Source organism: Bufo bufo, chromosome 8 (assembly GCF_905171765.1).
Source record: "Bufo bufo chromosome 8, aBufBuf1.1, whole genome shotgun sequence".
Lineage (NCBI taxonomy): Eukaryota > Metazoa > Chordata > Amphibia > Anura > Bufonidae > Bufo > Bufo bufo.
This window is the reverse complement of record NC_053396.1, coordinates 90,820,965-90,840,961: the sequence shown is the minus strand read 5'-3', so window position 1 is coordinate 90,840,961 and position 19,997 is coordinate 90,820,965. Positions and strand designations below refer to the sequence as shown.

The following is a 19,997-nucleotide window of genomic DNA, read 5'->3' as shown; positions in this document are numbered from 1 at the left end:
CAGACTCGCAGCATGACCAACGCTCATCTGCAAGGGCCCTATAGCTATGCTGCTGCATAAAATGTACACTGAAATATACTTAACCCCTTCAAGATCAAGTTAGTTTTTACCTTCAGGACCGGGCCATTTTTAGCAAATCGGACGTGTCACTTTATGTAGTGATAACTTTAACGCTTTTACTTATCCAGGCCATTCTGAGACTGTTTTCTCGTCACATATTGTACTTCATGACAGTGGTAATATTGAGTCAAAAAAAGTAATTTTTATTTATAAAAAAAATACCAAATTTACCATAAATTTTTAAAAATTTTCAAATTTCAATTTCTCTACTTTTATAATAGTTATTATGTTACATTCCCCATATGTCTACTTCATGTTTGGATCATTTTGTGAATGCAAATTTATTTTTTGGGGACGTTAGAAGGCTTAAAAGTTTAGAAGCAAATCTTTAAATTTTTCAGAAAATTTCCAAACCCCACTTTTTAACTCCTTAACCACCTCAGCTCCCCTAGCTTAAACCCCCTTAATGACCAGACCACTTTTTAAAATTCTGCACTACACTACTTTCATGGTTTATTGAAATGAATTTTACCTCCTTTTCTTCTCACTAATAGAGCTTTCATTTGGTGGTATTTCATTGCTGCTGACATTTTTACTTTTTTTTTATATTAATCAAAATTGACCAAAATTTTTGCAAAAAAATGACATTTTTCACTTTCTGTTGTAAATTTTTTCAAATAAAACTACATTTCTATATAAATTTTTCTCTAAATTTATTGTTCTACATGTCTTTGATAAAAAAAATGCAATAAGTGTATATTTATTGGTTTGCGCAAAAGTTATAGCGTTTACAAACTATGGTACAAAAATGTGAATTTCCGCATTTTGACGCAGCTCTGACTTTCTGAGCACCTGTCATGTTTCCTGAGGTTCTACAATGCCCAGACAGTAGAAACAGTAGGGGGGCAAGCTGCAGCACCCCTGGGGGGTCTAGGGTCACACACTCTATATTGTGCATTTATCACGCAACGCAGGCCCCATAGAAGTGAATGGGGCTGCGTGAAAATCGCAAGCATCCGCAAGCAAGTGCGGATGCGGTGTGATTTTCATGCATGGTTGCTAAGATGACAGTCTATTCACTGTATTATTTTCCCTTATAACATGGTTGTAAGGGAAAATAATAGCATTCTTAATACAGAATGCTTAGTAGAAGGTCAATTGAGGGTTAAAAACTAAAAATAAAATTAACTCACCTCCTCCTCTTGATCGCGCAGTTGCCGATCTCTTCTTACTTCTTTAATCATGAGCTGCCGGCTAAAGGACCTGTGGTGATGTCACATTACATGGTCCATCACCGTGGTGATGGACCATGTGATTGGACCATGTGATGAGCTCAGTGACGTCACCACAGGTCCTTTGACAGGTCCTGAAGAAAGAACAGCTACGCGATCAATTGGAGGAGGTGAGTTAAAAAATTTAATATATAATTTAACCCTCAATTGACCTTCTACTAAGCATTCTGTATTAAAGAATGCTATTATTTTCCCTTATAACCATGTTATAAGGGGAAATAATACAATCTACACAACCTTGAACCCAAACCTGAACTTCAGTGAAGAAGTTCGGGTCTGGGTACCACATTCAGTTTTTTATCACGCGCGTGCAAAACGCATTGCACCCGTGCGATGAAAACTGAACAACGGAACGCAATCGCAGTCAAAACTGACTGCAATTGTGTACCTACTCGCGCAGGTTTGCCGCAATGCACCCGGGACGCATCCTGAACCAAAACGTGTGAACCCAGCCTAAGGCCTCATGCACACGACAGTTGTTTTTTGCGTCCGCAAATTGTGCGTCCGCCCAAAAAAACGGAAGCAGCATCCGTTTTTTTTGGAGGATCCGTTTTTTTCCACAGATCCCTTGTAATAAATGCCTATCCTTGTCCGCAAATGTGAAAAAAGTAGGACATGCACTATTTATTTTGCTGAAGGGAAACACGGACAACTGACGCCGGGCGGCGGTGATCGAAACTATACATGACGTACCGGTATGTCATGTGTCCTTAAGTACTGGGACAACATGCCGTACCGGTACGTCATGTGTCCGGAACAGGTTAAGGACCAGTTCAGGTCTGAAGTCACTTTGTGAGGCTTACATAATAGAAACCACCCAAAAATGGCAGATTTTTTGGCAGATTTTCCATTTTAATCCATTTTTTCCAGTAACAAAGCAAGGGTTCAAACAAAACTCAATATTTATTACCCTGATTCTGTAGATTACAGAAACACCCCATATGTGGTCGTAAAACTGCTGTACAGGCACATGGCAGGGAGCAGAAGGAAAGGAATTCCATATGGTTTTTGGAGGGCCATGTCACATTTTAAGACCCCCTGATGCACCCCTAGAGTAGAAACTCAAAAAAATGACCCCATTTTGGAAACTAAGGGATAAAGTAGCAGTTTTGTTGGTACTATTTAAGGGTACATATGATTTAAGGGTACATATGATTTAAGGGTACATATGATTTTTGGTTGCTCTATATTACACTTTTTGTGAGGCAAGCTGTTTTGGCACCGTTTTTATTTTTTGTTATTTACAACGTTCATCTGACAGGTTAGATCATGTGGTATTTTTATAGAGTAAGTTTTTACAGACGCGACAATACCAAATATGACAACTTTTTTGTTGCTGTTTGTTTCAGTTTTACATAATAAAGCATTTTTTTTTTTTATAATTTTTTTAGTGTCTCCATATTCTGAAACCCATATATTTTTTTACTTTTGGGAAACTATTTATTAAAGTTTTACACAATAACAGCATTTTTGAGACAAAGAAAATCATGTTTTAGTGTCTCCATATTCTGAGAGCCATAGTTTTTTATATTTTTTAGGGCGATTGTCTTGGGTAGGGGCTCAATTTTTGCGGGATGAGATGACGGTTTTATTGGTATAATTTTGGAGTGTGTATGACTTTTTGATCGCTTGGTATTACACTTTTTGTGATGTAAGGTGACAAAAAATTGCTAATTTTTACACATTTAAAAAAATAATAATTTACGGTGTTTACCTGAGGGGTTAGGTCATGTGATATTTTATACAGCAGGTGATTATGGATGCAGTGATACCTAATATGTATACTTTTTATTTATTTATTAAAGTTTTACACAATAACAGCATTTTTGAGACAAAGAAAATCATGTTTTAGTGTCTCCATATTCTGAGAGCCATAGTTTTTTATATTTTTTGAGGCGATTGTCTTGGGTAGGGGCTCATTATTTGTGGGATGAGATGACGGATAGATTGGTATGATTTTGGGGTGCATATGACTTTTTGATCGCTTCTTACTACACTTTTTGCGATGTAAGGTGGCAAAAAATGGCTTTTTTTACACTGTTTTTATTTTTTATTTTTACAGTGTTCACCTGAGGGGTTAGGTCATGTGATATATTTATACAGCAGGTGATTATGGACGCGGTGATACCTAATATGTATACTTTTTATTTATAAAATTTGACACAATAACAGCATTTTTGAAACAAAGAAAATCATGTTTTAGTGTCTCCATATTCTGAGAGCCAGTTTTTTTTAGGTAGGGTCTCATTTTTTGCAAGATGAGATAACAGATAGATTGGTATGATTTTGAGGTGCATATGACTTTTTGATCGCTTGTTATTACACTTTTTGTGATGTAAGGTGGCAAGCAATGGCTTTTTTTTACACCTTTTTTTTTATTTTTTTTATGGTGTTCACCTGAGGGGTTAGGTCATGTGATAGCTTTATACAGCAGGTTATTACGGATGCGGCGATAACTAATATGTATACTTTTTTTATTTATTAAAGTTTTATACACTAATATTTTTAAAACAAAAAAAATATATATGTTTTAGTGTCTCCATAGTCTGAGAGCCATATTTATTTTTTATTTTTTGGGCGATTTGTTTTAGGTAGGGGCTCATTATTTGCGGGATGAGGTGACGGTTAGATTGGTACTATTTTGGGGGGCATAAGCCTTTTTGATTGCTTAGTGTTGCACTTTTAGTGATGTAAGGTGACAAAAAAATGTTTTTTTTTTAGCACAGTTTTTATTTTACTCTTTTGAAAGTGTTTACCTGAGGGGTTAGGTCATGTGGTATTTCTATAGAGCTGGTCTATACGGACGCGGCGATACCTAATATGTCTACTTTTATTTTTTTCCCTATTTTTTACTATTTTTTTTTTTACTTTATTTTGGAAAAAGGACGCTTTTTTTTACTTGAAACTTTAATTTCTTTATTATAAAAAAAACACTTTTTTTTTTCACTTTATTTAACTTTTTATATTTGTCCCACTGTGGGACTTCATATTTTCAGGGTTTGATCCCTGTTTCAATTCAGTACAATACATTCTGTATTGTACTGAATTGAACTGTCAGTGTCTCACACAGTGAGACACTACAGTTGCCTAGGAGACGCAACGCTCAGGCTGGATCTCCTGGGCTACCGTAGGCTGGCAGCGCCGATACCTGTATAAGGCATCGGGCTGCCATGGCAACCATCGACCCCCTGCCAGCGCAGGGAGGGTGGGCAATGGAGTCAGAGTTAGCCCCCTCCCTCTGTATACCCCGTACGTGCCGCGGTCAGCGCTGACTGCCGCACGTGAAAGGGTTAATCCACCAATGCTGGCGGATGCAGCAGAGGCCCGGCTATCAGTAAGGTCTCTTTAACACGGGCGAGTTTTCCGCGCGGGTTGAACGCATTGCACCTGCACTGAATCCGGACCCATTCATTTCTATGGGGCTGTGCACATGAGCGGTGATTTTCACGCATCACTTGTGCGTTGCGTGAAAATCGCAGCAAGCTCTATATTGTGCGTTTTTCACGCAACGCAGGCCCCATAGAAGTGAATGGGGCTGCGTGAAAATCGCAGGCATCCGCAAGCAAGTGCGTATGTGATGCGATTTTCACGCATGGTTGCTAGGAGACGATCGGGATGGGGACTTGATCTTTATTATTTTTCATGTTATAAGGAAAAATAATAGCATTCTTAATACAGAATGCTAAGTAAATTAGGAATGGAGGGGTTAAAAAATAAAATTAAAATTAAACTCACCTCATCCCCTTGTTCACGCTGCCCGACTTCTCTTCTTTCTTCTTCTGGATGACCTTGATGACCTTCTTTGATGACCTTTGGTGACATCACTGCGCACATCATATGGACCATGTGATGAGCGCAGTGATGTCACCAAAGGTCCTTTTCCTCCCAGGTCATCAAAGAAGAAAAAAGAAGAGAAGCCGGGCAGCGCGAACAAGTGGATGAGGTGAGTTTAATTATTTTATTTTTTAACCCCTCCATCCCTAATTTACTTAGCATTCTGTATTAAGAACCATGTTATAAGGGAAAATAATAAAATTTACACAACACCGATCCCAAACCCGAACTTCTGTGAAATTGTCTGGGTTCGGGTCTGGGTACCAAACATGCAGATTTTTCTCACGCGCGTGCAATACGCATTAAAACGCTTTGCACTCGGATGGAAAAATCGCGCATTTTCCCCGCGACGCACCCGCATCCTATTTGGCCCTCACACGCGACGCTTGTGTGAAAGAGGCCTAACAGCCGGGCCCATGCTGCGGATCGGGCAGGTGCAGCTCCTGCACCTGCCTGATCACATCATGTGCATGCACGTGAGGATGCGGCAAGAAGCCACATTCGCTCACGTACATGTACGTGATAATACGGGAAGGGGTTGAACAAAAAAAAATTTAAGCATGGGTACTCTTACCTAAGTCACGCCGCTTTTTTGAATTTGCCTTCTCCCATTGGCTGGCCATCATATGTTGCGCCACCTCTTCCCCTGCCCGCTCCTTGGCTAGACGGTCATGGTAACCGTCACACTGGGTGTCCCAGATTTAGGGTCTTTCTTGGGTCTGTGTGATGAGCTTCTCCACATCCATCTTCGCTTTTATGAGATGCAGCTACTGAAGGCCTCAGGGACTTTCCAGGTCATGTGCTCTGCCAATATTTGTAAACAAGAAGCACATGGCAAAAGTGGGCTGGCCTAAACCTGAAGAACAGGTGGTTCCGCAAAAACGGAAGAAAAACGGATGACACATGGTTGCCTTCCGTATGTATTCAGTTTTTTTTGCGGACCCATTGACTTGAATGGAGCCAAGGACCGTGATTTGCGGACAATAATAGTACATGTTCTATATTTTTGTGGTACGAGAAAACGGAAATAAGGAAACGGAATACACACGGAGACACTTCTGGATGGATACCAGTAAAATGCGGAATGGACAGAATGCATCATATGGATAAAAAATAGGACATGTTCGATTTCTTTTTTTTTTGCGGGGCCACAGAACAGATGTACACCGTGTGCTGTCTGCATCTTTTACAGCCCCATTGAAGTGAATGGGTCCCCATCCGAGCCACAAAAAATGCGGCCCCAATCAATGCTCGTGTGCATCGGGCCTAAAATAACTTTTTTATGCCTAAAGACAGGTGCAGACACTATAATAAATAGTAATGTGCCCCAAAATCTGTGCGTTTTCACACCAGATCTGCACCAAACACCACATATGTTACTTGCGGATTTGATCCGGTTTTGCTGCAGATCTCACCCTTCCATTGAAAAGGGTGAGATCTGCACCAAAAATCATACAAACAATTGACGTGCTGTGGATTTCTAAATCCAGCATGTCAGGTCAATTTCCACAAGGAAGAAAAAGCAAATTGTACATGAGATTTAATCTCATTTGCTGGTACTGTATTACGCTGCATTTTTTCTGCAAGTATATCCATGCGGAAAACAAAGCACATAATCCCCATTGTGTAGGTACCCACTGTAATGTCACTTCCTCTGTAGAACTGCATGGAAAATTCACTGGTAGAAAAACAACATGCAAAAACATAAAAAAAACACAACACACATTGGGGCACATTTACTAAGTGACTATTTTAGGTGTTAAATAGTTGCAAGTTTCCTTTTTTAACCAGGCGTGCAACAATATTTAGTCGTACAGCCGGTTTTACGCCATGTCTGCCAGCTGGGCATGACAGGGGCATGTGGGGGGCTTTGCCTGGAAACAGGCGTAAATGTTAGCGGAAAATAACGCCAGCCGCTGGACTGCCATAGATGCGCCTATTTCATAAAGAGGCACACGCCTCGTCATAAATTAGACTAATGGCAGTGCAGTGGGGGAAACTAAGACTGGCGTAAAAAGCCGGTCGTAGTAAATGTGCCCAATTGGCACTTGCGTTTTTTCAGCCAGTTAAAAATAAACTAGGGATATTTAATGGGATAAAAATGCCAGAAAAACAGGGAAAAAGGTCACACCCAAAGCATGCTGCGATAAAAAAAAACATGCCTACTCAAAGGGTAAAAAAATAGTAATGAAAAAAATAAATTGTGTGCGCTGCTTTCAGTAATTGACATAAAGTTCCCTGCAATATCTGGAGCTGGCATTTTTGCCTAAAAACGCAGCAACGTGACACCAAACATAAGTGATCAATCAATAGTAATAAAGTAAAAACTGCTTTGAGAATCTGACTAGGTCTCAACAACGTGAACGAAATTGGGGTGAAAAGTGAAAGTCTGCCAGAGGGAAACTGTTACCTTAATTTGCATAAATGACCAAATAGCCAATTTAGGCCTCTTTCCCACGAACGTATTCGTTCCATGGCCGTATTGTGGGGCGCATACGGCGGTTCCGCAATACACGGGTCACCAGCCTCGTGCATTCCGCATCACGTGAATGGGTCTGCAAATACGGAGATGCGGTATGGAACGGAACCCCAAGGAAGCACTACGGAAGGCTTCCGTGGTGTTCCGTTCTGCAAAAATATAGAACTTGTTCTATCTTTTTGCGGATCGGACGGATCGCGGACCCTATTCAAGTGAATAGGTCTACGATCCGCATGTGGCTGCCCCACAATGGGTGCCCGTGCATTGCGGACCGCAATTTGCGACCCACAGCACGGGTCCGTCCAGCACACGGCCGTGTGAAAGAGGCCTTAGGCCTCCTGCACACAAACGTGTGCACCCCGTAACCGTGCTGCGGCCCGCAAAATGTGGGCCGCAATGCACGAACACCACCGTGGGGCAGTTGCAGCGGATCGCAGACCATTCACTTTAATGGGTCCGCGATCCGGCCGGTCCCCAAAAAGATAAGACATGATCTTTCTTTTTGCGGAACGGAAGTACGGGACGAAACCCCATGGAAGCACTCCATAGTGCTTCCGTAGGGTTCCGTTCCGTGCTCCGTTCCACACCATTCCGCATCTCCCGATTTGCGTACCCATTGAAGTGGAAGAAAATGCTTCAGCTTTGTCCCCATTCATTGTCAATAGGGACAAAACTGAACTGAACGAAATGCTCCAAAATGCATTCCGTTCCGTTTGGTTGCGCTCCCATCGCTGACAGAATAACGCTGCAATTTGGTGCGGAGCAAGACGGATCCGTCCTGACACACAATGTAACTCAATGGGGACGGATCCGTTTTCTGTGACACAATAGAAAACGGATCCGCCCACCATTGACTTTCAATGGTGTTATGACGGATCCGTCATGGCTATATAAGACATAATACAACCGGATCCGTTCATGACGGATGAATGCGGTAGTATTATTGTAACTGAAGCATTTTGCAGATCCATGATGGATCCGCAAAAAACACTAGTGTAAAAGTAGCCTTAGGCCTCTTTCACATGGGCGAGATTTCCACGCGGGTGCAATGCGTGAGGTGAACACATTGCACCCGCACTGAATACGGACCCATTCACTTCAATGGGGCTGTGCAGATGAGCGATGATTTTCAAGCATCACTTGTGCGTTGCGTGAAAATCGCAGCATGCTCTATATTGTGCGTTTTCCACGCAACGCAGGCCCCATAGAAATGAATGGGGTTGTGTGAAAATCGCAAGCATCCGCAAGCAAGTGCGGATGCGGTGCGATTTTCACGCACGGTTGCTAGGAGACGATGGGGATGGAGACCCGATCATTATTATTTTCCCTTATGACATGGTTATAAGGGAAAATAATAGCATTCTTAATACAGAATGCATAGTACAACAGAGCTGGAGGGGTTAAAAAGAATAAAAAATAATTTAATTCACCTTAATCCACTTGTTCACGCAGCCCGGCTTCTCTTCTGTCTTCATCTTTGCTGTGCAGGAAAAGGACCTGTAGTGACCATGGTAAAAGATCATGTGATGGACCATGTGATGAGCGCAGTGACGTCATCAAAGGTCCTATTCCTCAAAGAAGAAGACAGAAGAGAAGCCTGTGTAACGTTATACTTCCCTACTTCATGAGATTGCCCTACCCTCGTCACTTCCGGTCACACCGGACATTACGTGAGGAGGTATGCAGCGCCGCGGAGGCGCACGACGACGGGTTAGGGAAATCTCTGAAATTTCACAGCAGAGTGCGCATGCGGTTAGGGTAGGGAAGAATTATGGGCCAGTGCGCAGGCGCGGCCGGTGTCCAGCTGAGAACATCCATCCGATCACCGCGCCTGCGCACTGGCCCATAATTTTTCCCTACCCTAACCGCCGGCGAGGCTCCCAGCGCATGCGCACTCTGCTGTGATATGTCTGAAATTTCCGTAACCCGTCGTTGTGCACCTGCGCCGCGCTGCATACCCCCTGATGTCGTGTCCGGTGCGACTGGAAGTGACAAGGGTAGGGCAATCTCACGAAGTAGGGAACACCGTTACACCGGGCTGCGCGAACAAGTGGATTAAGGTGAGTTAAATTATTTTTTATTTTTTTAACCCCCCCAGCCCTATTGTACTAAGCATTCTGTAAAAACAAACTCGAACTTCCGTTAAGAAGTCTGGGTTCGGGTCTGGGTACCAAACATGGTGATTTTTCTCACGCTCGTGCAAAACGCATTACAATGTTTTGCACTCGCGCGGAAAAATCACGCATGTTCCCGCAACGCCCGTGTGAAACCAGCCTTAGTTTTGCAACTTTTTTGTAACTATTTATATTGCAAAAATTTCTACACCACGCCAGGGCTGGTGTACTTTTCTTTATCTGTTTTCAGTGATAAATCGCACTCTTCTGGAGAAATGCAACTTTTCTCCACAAAGATGCAACTATTTTCATGTGCAAATAAATTAGACCAGTCTAAATGAATATGAACTTGTCTAACTGAAAACCAACCACCAGATGTCAGACTAAGGGCTCATGCCCACAAACGTAAGGGCTACGTGCTCACTTGAATTGGGTCCGCGATCCGTACCGCAAAAAAATGGTGCGGAGGCACGGCCAGAAACACCACGGACGCACTCCAAAGTGCTTCCATGGGGTTCCGATACGTGCTTCCGCACCGCATCTCTGGATTTGCTGACCCATTCAAATGAATAGGTCCGCATCCGTGATGCGGAATGCACACAGCTGGTGACCCATGTATTGCGGAAACCGCCGTATGTGGTCCGCAGCACGGGCACGGAGCCCTTACGTTCGTGGGCATGAGCCCACAATAGTGGAGTAAAGACATTGACAAATGCCCCTCTCTGACTATACCAACTATTGGTTGACTTACTTTGAGACCGATTTTTATGCCAGAATTAGGCCCCACCCCTTTTCTAATGAAAATTGTCCCTTTGTGCTTCCCCTATCTCGAGCACAAGGGTAGAAACCGTAGATGCTCCAAATTGCACCACTTTTTAAACAGATATTTGGCGTAGCCATATCAGTAAATATGAGGAAATGTGTCTTACCACTAGTGTTTTCTTCATGGCCCTATAGAAAAGGGGACACATTTATTAAGCTTGACTTTTTTTAGGAGTGAAAAAAAGAAGAAAAAGACTGGAGTATTTGAAACACCTGTCTTTAAATTGCTTTAAAGGGGTTGTCTCATGTCCGGAAATAACATTTCTTATGTAGAGAAAGTTATTACAAGCCATTTAATAATGTATTGTGATTGTCCATATTGCCTCCTTTGATGGCTGGATTCATTTTTCCATCTCATTATACACTGCTCGTTTCCATGGTTACGACCACCTTACAATCCAGCAGTGGTGGCTGTGCTTGCACACTATAGGAAAAAGCACCAGCCTATGTGAGCTCCCACGGTCCCGGCCACCAGAGAGGCCAACACTTTTTCCTATAGTGTGCAATCACGATCACCACTGATGAATTGGAGGGTGGCTGTAACCATGAAAACGCACAGTGTATAATGTGATGGAAAAATAAATCCATCCAGCAAAGGAGCCAATATGGATAATAAAAATTCATTAGGAAGTGCCTTGTATTCACTTGTGTCTACATCATAAACGCCATGTTCTGAAGTGAGAAAACCCCTTTAAGTTATGATCCCTTAATAAATCAGCTTAACCCCTTTAAGACTAGGTAATTTTCTGTTTTTTGTTTTTTTTTAATCTCAGCCATAACTTTTTTATTTTTCCATTCACATAGCCTTGTGTGGGCTTGTTTTTTGCAGGACAAGTTGTACTTTCTAATGGCACCATTTACAGTTGCATACAATGTAGTGGGAAGCGGGGAAAAAATTCCAACTGGGGGCGAATAAAACAAAAAACACAACACAATTCCGCAACAGTTTCAGTACGATTAATACTAAGAAAAAAACTATTTTTTTCTTTGCATCGCCATATTCTGAACCCCATAACTCATTTTTGTGTGTATGGAGCGATCTGTACTTTTTATTGCTAAAAAATTTTTTTTTGGGGGGGGGTGACTGTCACACTAGCGGCAGCCTTCTCCGACAGGCTGTTCCTGCCGGATCAGTGCTACCACTAGTGCAGCCAGAAGTCTGCTCCGGCCACAGCACGGCAAACATGCTGAGAGGCGGCCGGAACAAAACTGTCATTTGTCAGCAAGTTGGAGTCTTCCGTGCCTCCGCACTGCAACAATATAAAACATTTCTATTTTTTTACGGTGCGGATGGATCACAGACCCATTCACGTAGAATGGGTCTCGATCCACCGCACGGATGTTGCCCATGCATGAGGCCTTATTCCTGAACACAAGGGGCAGACACTACAGCAAATAGCGGCAGCATGCTGTATTTTTTTTTTTTTGAAGAGCAGCAAAACAGGACAAACACACCATCTAAGTTGTTACAGCTTACGTATTTCCCATAGATCTTTAGCATATGTCCGGAGCTGGCATTTACAACAAAAAAAAATAAAAAAATTCATTTAAAAGCACCCTAGAACTGATAGGGCTCACTGCATTATATAATGGAGTATGTCCACAGTGTGCGATCCTTCCAAGTAATCAGACAAGTACAACTCCACGGACATGCCTAACTGTAGATCAACATTAGAAAACCACCAAGCACTTTCACTGAGCTGCATGGATTCCTTTAATCAGCCCTTTGTCCAGTAGCCGAAGCCAGACTTTAGCGCTTAGACCTTGAGATTCCTGGGCATGCACATGAGGCTAGAACCCCCACAGAGTACAGCTTGAGGTCACAGGACAGCCATAAATCATCGTGAAGGGTTGTGGGGTCTTCTTCCATGTGTATGATGCTTGTGCTGGAGTTTGCAAGAGATATTCTTGGAAGCCCCTTCCCTGCACAGTGGGAGAGGAGGACGACTGGATTTTCCCATTGTGCTTCACAGTGAACTGGCAACTGGGAAAAGACGTTTGATTCCAAATAAGACTACAGGTATTTTGGGCTGTAAAATGTTGGAATTCTGAGGATTACATGCACCATGGGGGTATCTAAAGAGGTCTCCAGGACAGATCTTCTGCACTATACTGACCGTGCAGCAGCTGCACCTGCCAACCCCCCCATACAGCTGTCAGACTGCACCCCCACAGGTGCCGAAAGCTTGGGCAGCCCAAGTATAGTGACGTGCTTTCATCTAAACTTGTACTGGTCATCATAAATGTCCCCAGACTAATGTTCTTTTCACATGGGCAGATGAACGAGCACCAGTCACCATTACAGGGAAATGATAGGCCCTTCATTTTCACCAGGCAATTATCATTCAAACCCCTCCTTTTAATGTACATTGTTTGATGGCAGCACATTCCCACTGACATGGAACAGTAATTTATGCCATATAAACACATGATTAACGACATGAGTATATGTACACCTATACATAGTATAGGTGGGGCAATGTATAACTGCAGTCTGACACTCAGAAAATACAGGATTTAAATCAATGTACATGACAACTTTCTGCAGCAGCAAAAAATATTGATTTTTAAAAAAATAATTTATAAAATATATATACACAATAAAACATATTTTACATAACATCCATATGCATTACAGGTTTATTTGAAGCCCATGACTTTAGGGGCACTGCTGAAGCATCCACATCTCCGTACCCTGTGCCAATGGCATGCATCATCTCCATTCTTCCCATTCCATGGTGCTCTGCATTACTCTGCTGAGTGGGCTGTCTCTTTGGAGCAGATCAGGCCAGCTCCGCTAGACTGCCCCATATTTGTCCAGTCATAGACTTGGATCTCCTCAGACCAGGTACATTTTCATGGTTAGACAGTCAGGTAATTCGGGCATTAACTGCTGAACATTGACTTCACTTGCAGACGTATCGCTCTACTGTCCGCTCACATTTCTTACACATGACATAACAGCACCAGTAGTATTTGCACTGGCAGCGCTCCACAATGGTTTCCGTATAAACATTGTACCCACGGCCACAACACATCAGGTTACAGCTGTCACTGCCCAATGAGGTTTTGTTGCAAAGTCTGGGGGGGGGAATAAATAAAAAGAAAGTCAGAACAAAGTAATACAAAAAGAAACATTTTCTGCTAGTACTGCTATTTCTACAAAAAAGAAAAAAAACAAGGCATATAATAGGAGATCAAAGCACAGTTCCTGTAAAAATGGGGATTACATAGAAGCAGCAGGTAGATTGTGATCTTAGGTAGGCATTTGATGTGTAATGGCATATGAAATCTGAAAGTGCCTTAAGGGTATGGTCACACAGAGACTTGAACCTGCAGATGTTCAGGGATTTGCTGTAGGATTCACCCACTGATTTCTTAAAGGGAGTCTGTCAGATGGATTAAGGGCTGTTATCTGCTGTACTACATGATTAGGAGTCCATATTGGTACTGGCAAAGCACAGCAGAATTACCTGGGCCGCTGAGCTTACACTCAGGAGGTCCCCTCCATTATGTGCAGGGGCAAACTGGGAACTTAAAGTTAAGAGGCGAGCCACAGATCAGACTGCCTGGACTTCTCGTAAGACACCATCCTGCAAGCACACTGCTACCATGACTAAGGCCGTGAACAAGGTCTGAGTGCAGACCGAAACGTTGGCCAGTGCCTAAAATATAACCACATCTGGATATAATAATATAAGAAGCTTGCAACAGAAGATAAGAGTGCCGTGGTTCTTTCCATATTTTATGGACTTCTCGTAATTACCCCTATAGTGCCCCAGTTGTATGCTCCAAGTGGCCAAGAAAAGAAAAAATTCCAGAGCGCCGTTTCATTTCACCGTTGCAGGCCTTAATATTCAACTCTATTACTGTTCTGAGGGCAGTGATACATTTGAATTCAGGAGGACACCTGCAGTCAATCTAGCCAACAGATTGCTGGTACTGTAACACACTACATGTGCCTCTGGCAAATCTGCAGTGTATCCGTGCCATGTGGATGTAGCCTAGGAGTGCTTCAAAAACCAGGTCATGTATGAGTTTCCTTTGTTAGTTTCCTCTTATATCAAATATAGCTTTAAATGCCAATGAATCTATAACCCATGTCCCGAGCACTTATTTTTTTGAGCCTGACAAAAAAAAAAAAAATCATTCATTTGTAGGTGCCGAAAATTTTTTTTTTTATGAAACTCACCGGTCTTGTGTTCCATATGAGCCCAGCTTAGGATTTCTGGTGCAGTAGTCAGGGGAGCTATTCAAGTAAATTAACTCGGACTCTCTAACCGGCCTGATGTCCAACTCCTTATGAACCAACATTTTGCGGATTCCCATTTGTCTATGAATGACTTTAGTTGCAGCCAAGTACTTGGACTTCAGTTCATCAGCTACATGTGGCAGATTCTGAAGACCCTTCCAGCAAGTCTTCACTGAGCAAGACCCAGACACTCCATGGCACTTGCACTTTGTCTCCACTGAATCCATTAGCACCTAGATGAGAATTAATACCCAGTGAGTGTACTGTACCCACAGAGAACAAACAATGGCAGCTAAAAGACTACTAAGACAAGTGTGAGGATCAACAAGATGGGCTACACAAGATAAACCTGCTGCTCTAAATGTGCCAAGTGAGGTTGTCACAGCCCAACCTTGTGCTACCGCTTCCAAATTCTTGCAGCGATTTTAAATCCAGTTGCAAAGTTTTGGGCAAATAGCCAGTTTCAAGCATTCAGCTGAAATGTTAGAACATCACTGCAAGAACTTAGAAGCACTGCCTCCATCTTTGATTTTGTGGATTATCACAGAAACAGGGAATTTGTGAAAGAAAGTCTTCTCCACGATCATAGCCAACTACATTTTCCACAACTAAATCTGTTAATTTTCTTTATTTCTAAGCCATCACCTCAGCTTACCTGTCTACCAACAGCATTGTTATGCAAGTTCATCAGCTTGGTAGCTTGTGTTCCAAACTTGCTAGATTTCATTGGGGCATCAACAAAGGCAGATCCCATTTGAAGTCCATAACGCAGGTTGTCACCACATCCTCCCCAACGAAATCCTGGTCCAGGAACCTCCGCTGGTGTGGCACCACAAGAACATGTGGGTAACTCCCCCGAAGCACAGGCCCTGGCAATGGAGTGACTAATAGCTGCAGAGGCCAAGGCATACACAAAGGCAGACTCTCTGGTTCCTGAAATAACAAAATAAGACTTAAGGAAATGATGCAATACATTTTCCTCCATCATATTAAAGGGGGGTGTCCCACCTGGGACATTTATGGGCATATTACTAGGATATGCCATAAGAGTTATATAGGAGCAAGTCCCAAAGGAGGGACCCACCCCCATCTCCAAAGGGGTCCTGAAGTGAACAGAGACTTAGCCTGCATGCACAGCCACCCTCCATTCACCTCTGGGACTTCCAAAAATAGACACAATGTAGGCTTGGCCATCTTCAGGAGTCCCACAGTAGTGAAACAAGGAGTAGCCGCACGTGCGCAGCTTACTTTCCATTCACTGCTATGGGACTGGTACAGTAGTATCTCCTATGGATGGGGCCAGTCTATTACACTTCTAATTTACCTTTCAGCAAGTCAGGGGTGAAGTGTGGAGCAAGTTCAATTGATGAGCAGTTCCATCGCATGTCAGAGAACGCCAGCTGGCAGGTCAGTTTGGTCTGTTTTGCTGCATTAACCACACTCAGCATCAGCTCCAGGTTTCTCTTGCAGAGTTGCGTTTGGTCAGGAACCAATCCTTGAAGTAGTCTGCAGTGCTCGCTCTCATTCCAGGCTACTGAACTGCCATTTACTGTGAGACCGCTGGAAGAAAAACCATCAAAAGGATGAGATTCAGAGGTAAAAGAAAAAACTATTGTTCTAGAAGTAGAACACTAACTTGGATATACAATTATTAAAGGGGGTTTTCAGTTTAATACGGATTACCTTTCCTCAGGATGGGTCATTGAATGGGACTGAGTGGCACATAGGCCATGTGACCAATGAGTGTGATGTCACTGGCCCTAGGAAAAGGCTGCTGCGTTGCGGAGAGCTACGGCCTCTTCAAACAGATAAATGGCAGGGGTGTCAGATTCAGACCTTCACAATCCAGTACTGATGACCCATCCTATGGATAGGTCATCAATATTAACACCTGAAAAACCCCTTTAAAATCATTAGTAGCCAAACAATAGGACTTTGTATGCAAGACCTCATGTACACAACTGTATCCATTTTGCGGTTCGCAAATCGTGGATCTGCAAGATGCAGTCTGTACACCACCCACATTTTGTCTGTGGAACTATTTTTAGTCGACATTTTTTGCAGATATAGGCCTCTTTCACACAGGCGAGTTTTCCACGCGGGTGCAATGCGCAAGGTGAACGTGAAGTGCGGATGCGGTGCGATTTTCACGCATGGTTGCTAGGTGACGATCGGGGTGGGGACCTGATCGTTGCTGTTTTCCCTTAGAACTATGTTATAAGGGAAAATAATATTCTTAATACAGAATGCTTAGTAAAAATAGGGCTGGAGGGGTTAAAAAAATAATAAAATAAATAAAATACTTCATCCACTTGTTCGCTCAGCCCGGCTTCTCTTCTATGACCTGGGAGGAAAAGGACCTTTGGTGACATCACTGTGCTCATCACATGGTCCATGGGTCATCGAAGAAGAGAAGCCAGGCTGCGCGAACAAGTGGATGAGGCGAGGATGAAGTATTATTATTTATTTTTTTAACCCCTCCAGCCCTATTTTACTAATCATTCTGTATTAAGAATGCTATTTTCCCTTATAACTAGGTTATAAGGGAAAATAATAAAATCTACACACCTAACCCAAACTTCTGTGAAGTCTGGGTACCAAGCATGCCGATTTTTATCACGCGTGTGCAAAACACATTAAAACGCTTTGCACGCACACAGAAAAATTGTACATTTTCCTGCGACGCACCTGCATCCTATCCGGCCCTCACACGCGACGCCCATGTGAAAGAGGCCTTATTCGGTCTTTTATAGATGATCCGTGTGCTTTTCACATCCATATGTCTGTTCTATAAGACAGAACGTGTGATAGATAGACACACACACACACACACTACTTTAAGCCTGAGCCAGGAGTGGGTTCAAACCACAGAGGCGGCATCGAGATTTCCATTATATATTTTCTCTGTAAAGTCCACCACTGGTTTTGGCTTACAAATACAGATTAAAAAAAAATACTGACCAAATACTGACTGACTAAGGGCTCATTCACACAGCCGTAGGTGGGCTGCAATTTGCGGTCCCCAATGCATGGGCAACCTCTGTACAGCTGCTGGGATGAATCCAGACCTATTCAACCTGAATGAGTCTGCATTCATCCGGGCCGCAAAAAGAGAGCAAGTTCTATTTTTTGCGGAACTGAAGCAAGGAACAGAACCCCACGGAAGCACTCCGTAGTGTTCCGTATCTCCGGGCCCATGTGAAGTGAATGGGCCCCCATACGTGATGAGGAATGCACACGGAACGGTGCTAGTGTATCGCGGATCCGCAAATGCAGGCTGCAATACGGCAACGGTTGTGTGAACGAGCCCTTAAGCCAAAATATAAAACTTTATTAGGCCACTTTCACGTGGTATTTTGGTCAGTATTTGTTAGCCATTGGTTCAGAACATGGAAGAGATGCAAATCTCTCCAGTATAGTTTCTCTATATAGGCATGACTACTGATTTTTAAAACTAGAAATGCAAGATACTGCAGTGTGAAGGGAACTATAATCATCTCTTCATATAGAACCAACATATTCCACACAGAGAGAAGAAAGAGGTAACCCCGACTGTGGCAGCTTACCATCTGAGGCACTGATTAGAACACGCGCCAGAGGAGACTGGGTACAAGACAGCTGGCGGACTAAGGTGGAGAATTCCCAGTTTGCCACATAATATTCAAGAGAAAAGTGGCACATTACCTGAGATCTACTCCTGCTCCTGGATGGAGTAGATTTCAGTTCTGGCACATGGGTGGCCATTGATTTGCACCACGTCTCATGCCAGCACAAGACAAATTAGGATTGGCATACATAAGGCTAGTCTAACTAAATCTCATCCCAAATCTACTTTTCCTTCCAGTAAACCTGGTGTCACTCTGGTCAGACTGCAGCCTCTTGTCTGCAGTATACATCAGGAGGCTCTCAATGCAGACCTCTGATATATGCTACTATAGAGGTAAAAGCATATACATATACTGCTGCAGTCTGGAAAAAACGATGTGGACACACATTACACCCAGAAGTGCAGCTAGGAATTATGTCACAGGGAGCAAAGAGTCAGCTGCTGACCCAAAACCTTGACAAGAGATGGAGTGGTTTGTTGGCAGCCCCCAGCCCCCACTTTTGGCCTCAGTTGGGTGAATGGAGCACTATGGTCAGTGGGACCTGTACACCAGCGGCTTTTTCTAGCATATATGAGAAGACAGGGAGCAGTGTTAATAAGAGTTGGTGTCTGATAAGAAAAAGAGTGCCACCTCCAAACCTGGAACCCAGGCGGGTGACATGCTGCATTCCTACTTCCTAACATTTGGGGTGGGGAGGGAAGGGACAACCTTGCAGTGCATAGTCTGTCATGTTAGAGGAGGTTTCTAGTCAATCTGTACCTATGCTATAGTCTGACACCTTCTCACTGCACATCAGGCAGGACCCCTCCTCATACTTCCAAACAAGCCAAGTACAGAGCAGGAACATTTGGGCTCCAGCAGCCTATAGACCAGAGGAAGCGACAGCATTGCAGATACGCAATGTATTATAAAAGGAAGAGGTGCAGAAGGGACCAGTGCTGGACCTGACACCACGATGGAGGGAATAATCTATCCTCCAGCAAAGGTAATACAGAGGTGACTTATACTCACAGCCAGTGGATGGCGCCACAGGGTCCGATACTGCAAAAAAGTAAGAAGATCCATAGCTGAAATAAAGCCATTGTGGGAATCCGCGTGATGAATGAGGTGGGGCGTCCCCCTCCGGTGGTCAGGTGTAGTGACTGCGCTGCGGATCCGCTGTCACTTCTACTCCACGGATCTCCTCTTACTGCCAGAGAACTGCTCCCTCCTGCATTTAAAGCCCCTCTGACGTCACCAGCCCCTCCCACCGGCCGGATCTGCATACTACAAGTGTGAGCCCCGCCCCCTTAGCTGATTACAATGCTCGGGCTCCGTGTAGTCTGTAGGCGTGCAGCTCACGTGGTGCCAGGCTGGTGCTGTCTCCATGGAGATAGATTTAGCTCCAGTTATACTGATTGCATGGGGTCACTACTGGGGTTATCAGAGTGGAACATCCTATTTACAGGTGCCATGTGACCGCTGCAGCCCATCACTGGTCTCAGCAGTGACCTGTCACCCATGCAGCATGTCGCTGGGTCACTGCTGTGTCTAAAG

At 43.5% G+C, this 19,997-nt stretch overlaps 1 protein-coding gene across 1 annotated transcript; it reads right to left on the bottom strand.

The window, feature by feature from the left end:
- Positions 1–13,048: 13,048 nt before the first annotated feature.
- Positions 13,049–19,626, bottom strand: LOC120977092 (protein Wnt-11b). Its single transcript, XM_040404858.1, has 5 exons — positions 19,473–19,626; positions 16,178–16,413; positions 15,509–15,786; positions 14,794–15,086; positions 13,049–13,682 (listed from the first exon to the last, which is right to left on the bottom strand). The coding sequence occupies exons 1-5, from the start codon at positions 19,541–19,543 to the stop codon at positions 13,508–13,510; spliced, it is 1,053 nt and encodes a 350-aa protein (XP_040260792.1). The 5' UTR covers positions 19,544–19,626; the 3' UTR covers positions 13,049–13,507.
- Between the last annotated feature and the right edge of the window lie 371 nt (positions 19,627–19,997).

Bases quoted from the DNA above. Each gene is read 5' to 3' on its own strand.
- LOC120977092 (XM_040404858.1), bottom strand. From the start codon at position 19,543: ATGGCTTTATTTCAGCTATGGATCTTCTTACTTTTTTGCAGTATCGGA. The intron at 16,414-19,472 runs GTGAGTATAAGT...TTTTTCTTCCAG, and splicing joins TGTGGCGCCATCCACTGGCT to CGGTCTCACAGTAAATGGCA. The intron at 15,087-15,508 runs GTAAGCTGAGGT...ATTCTCATCTAG, and splicing joins ACAATGCTGTTGGTAGACAG to GTGCTAATGGATTCAGTGGA.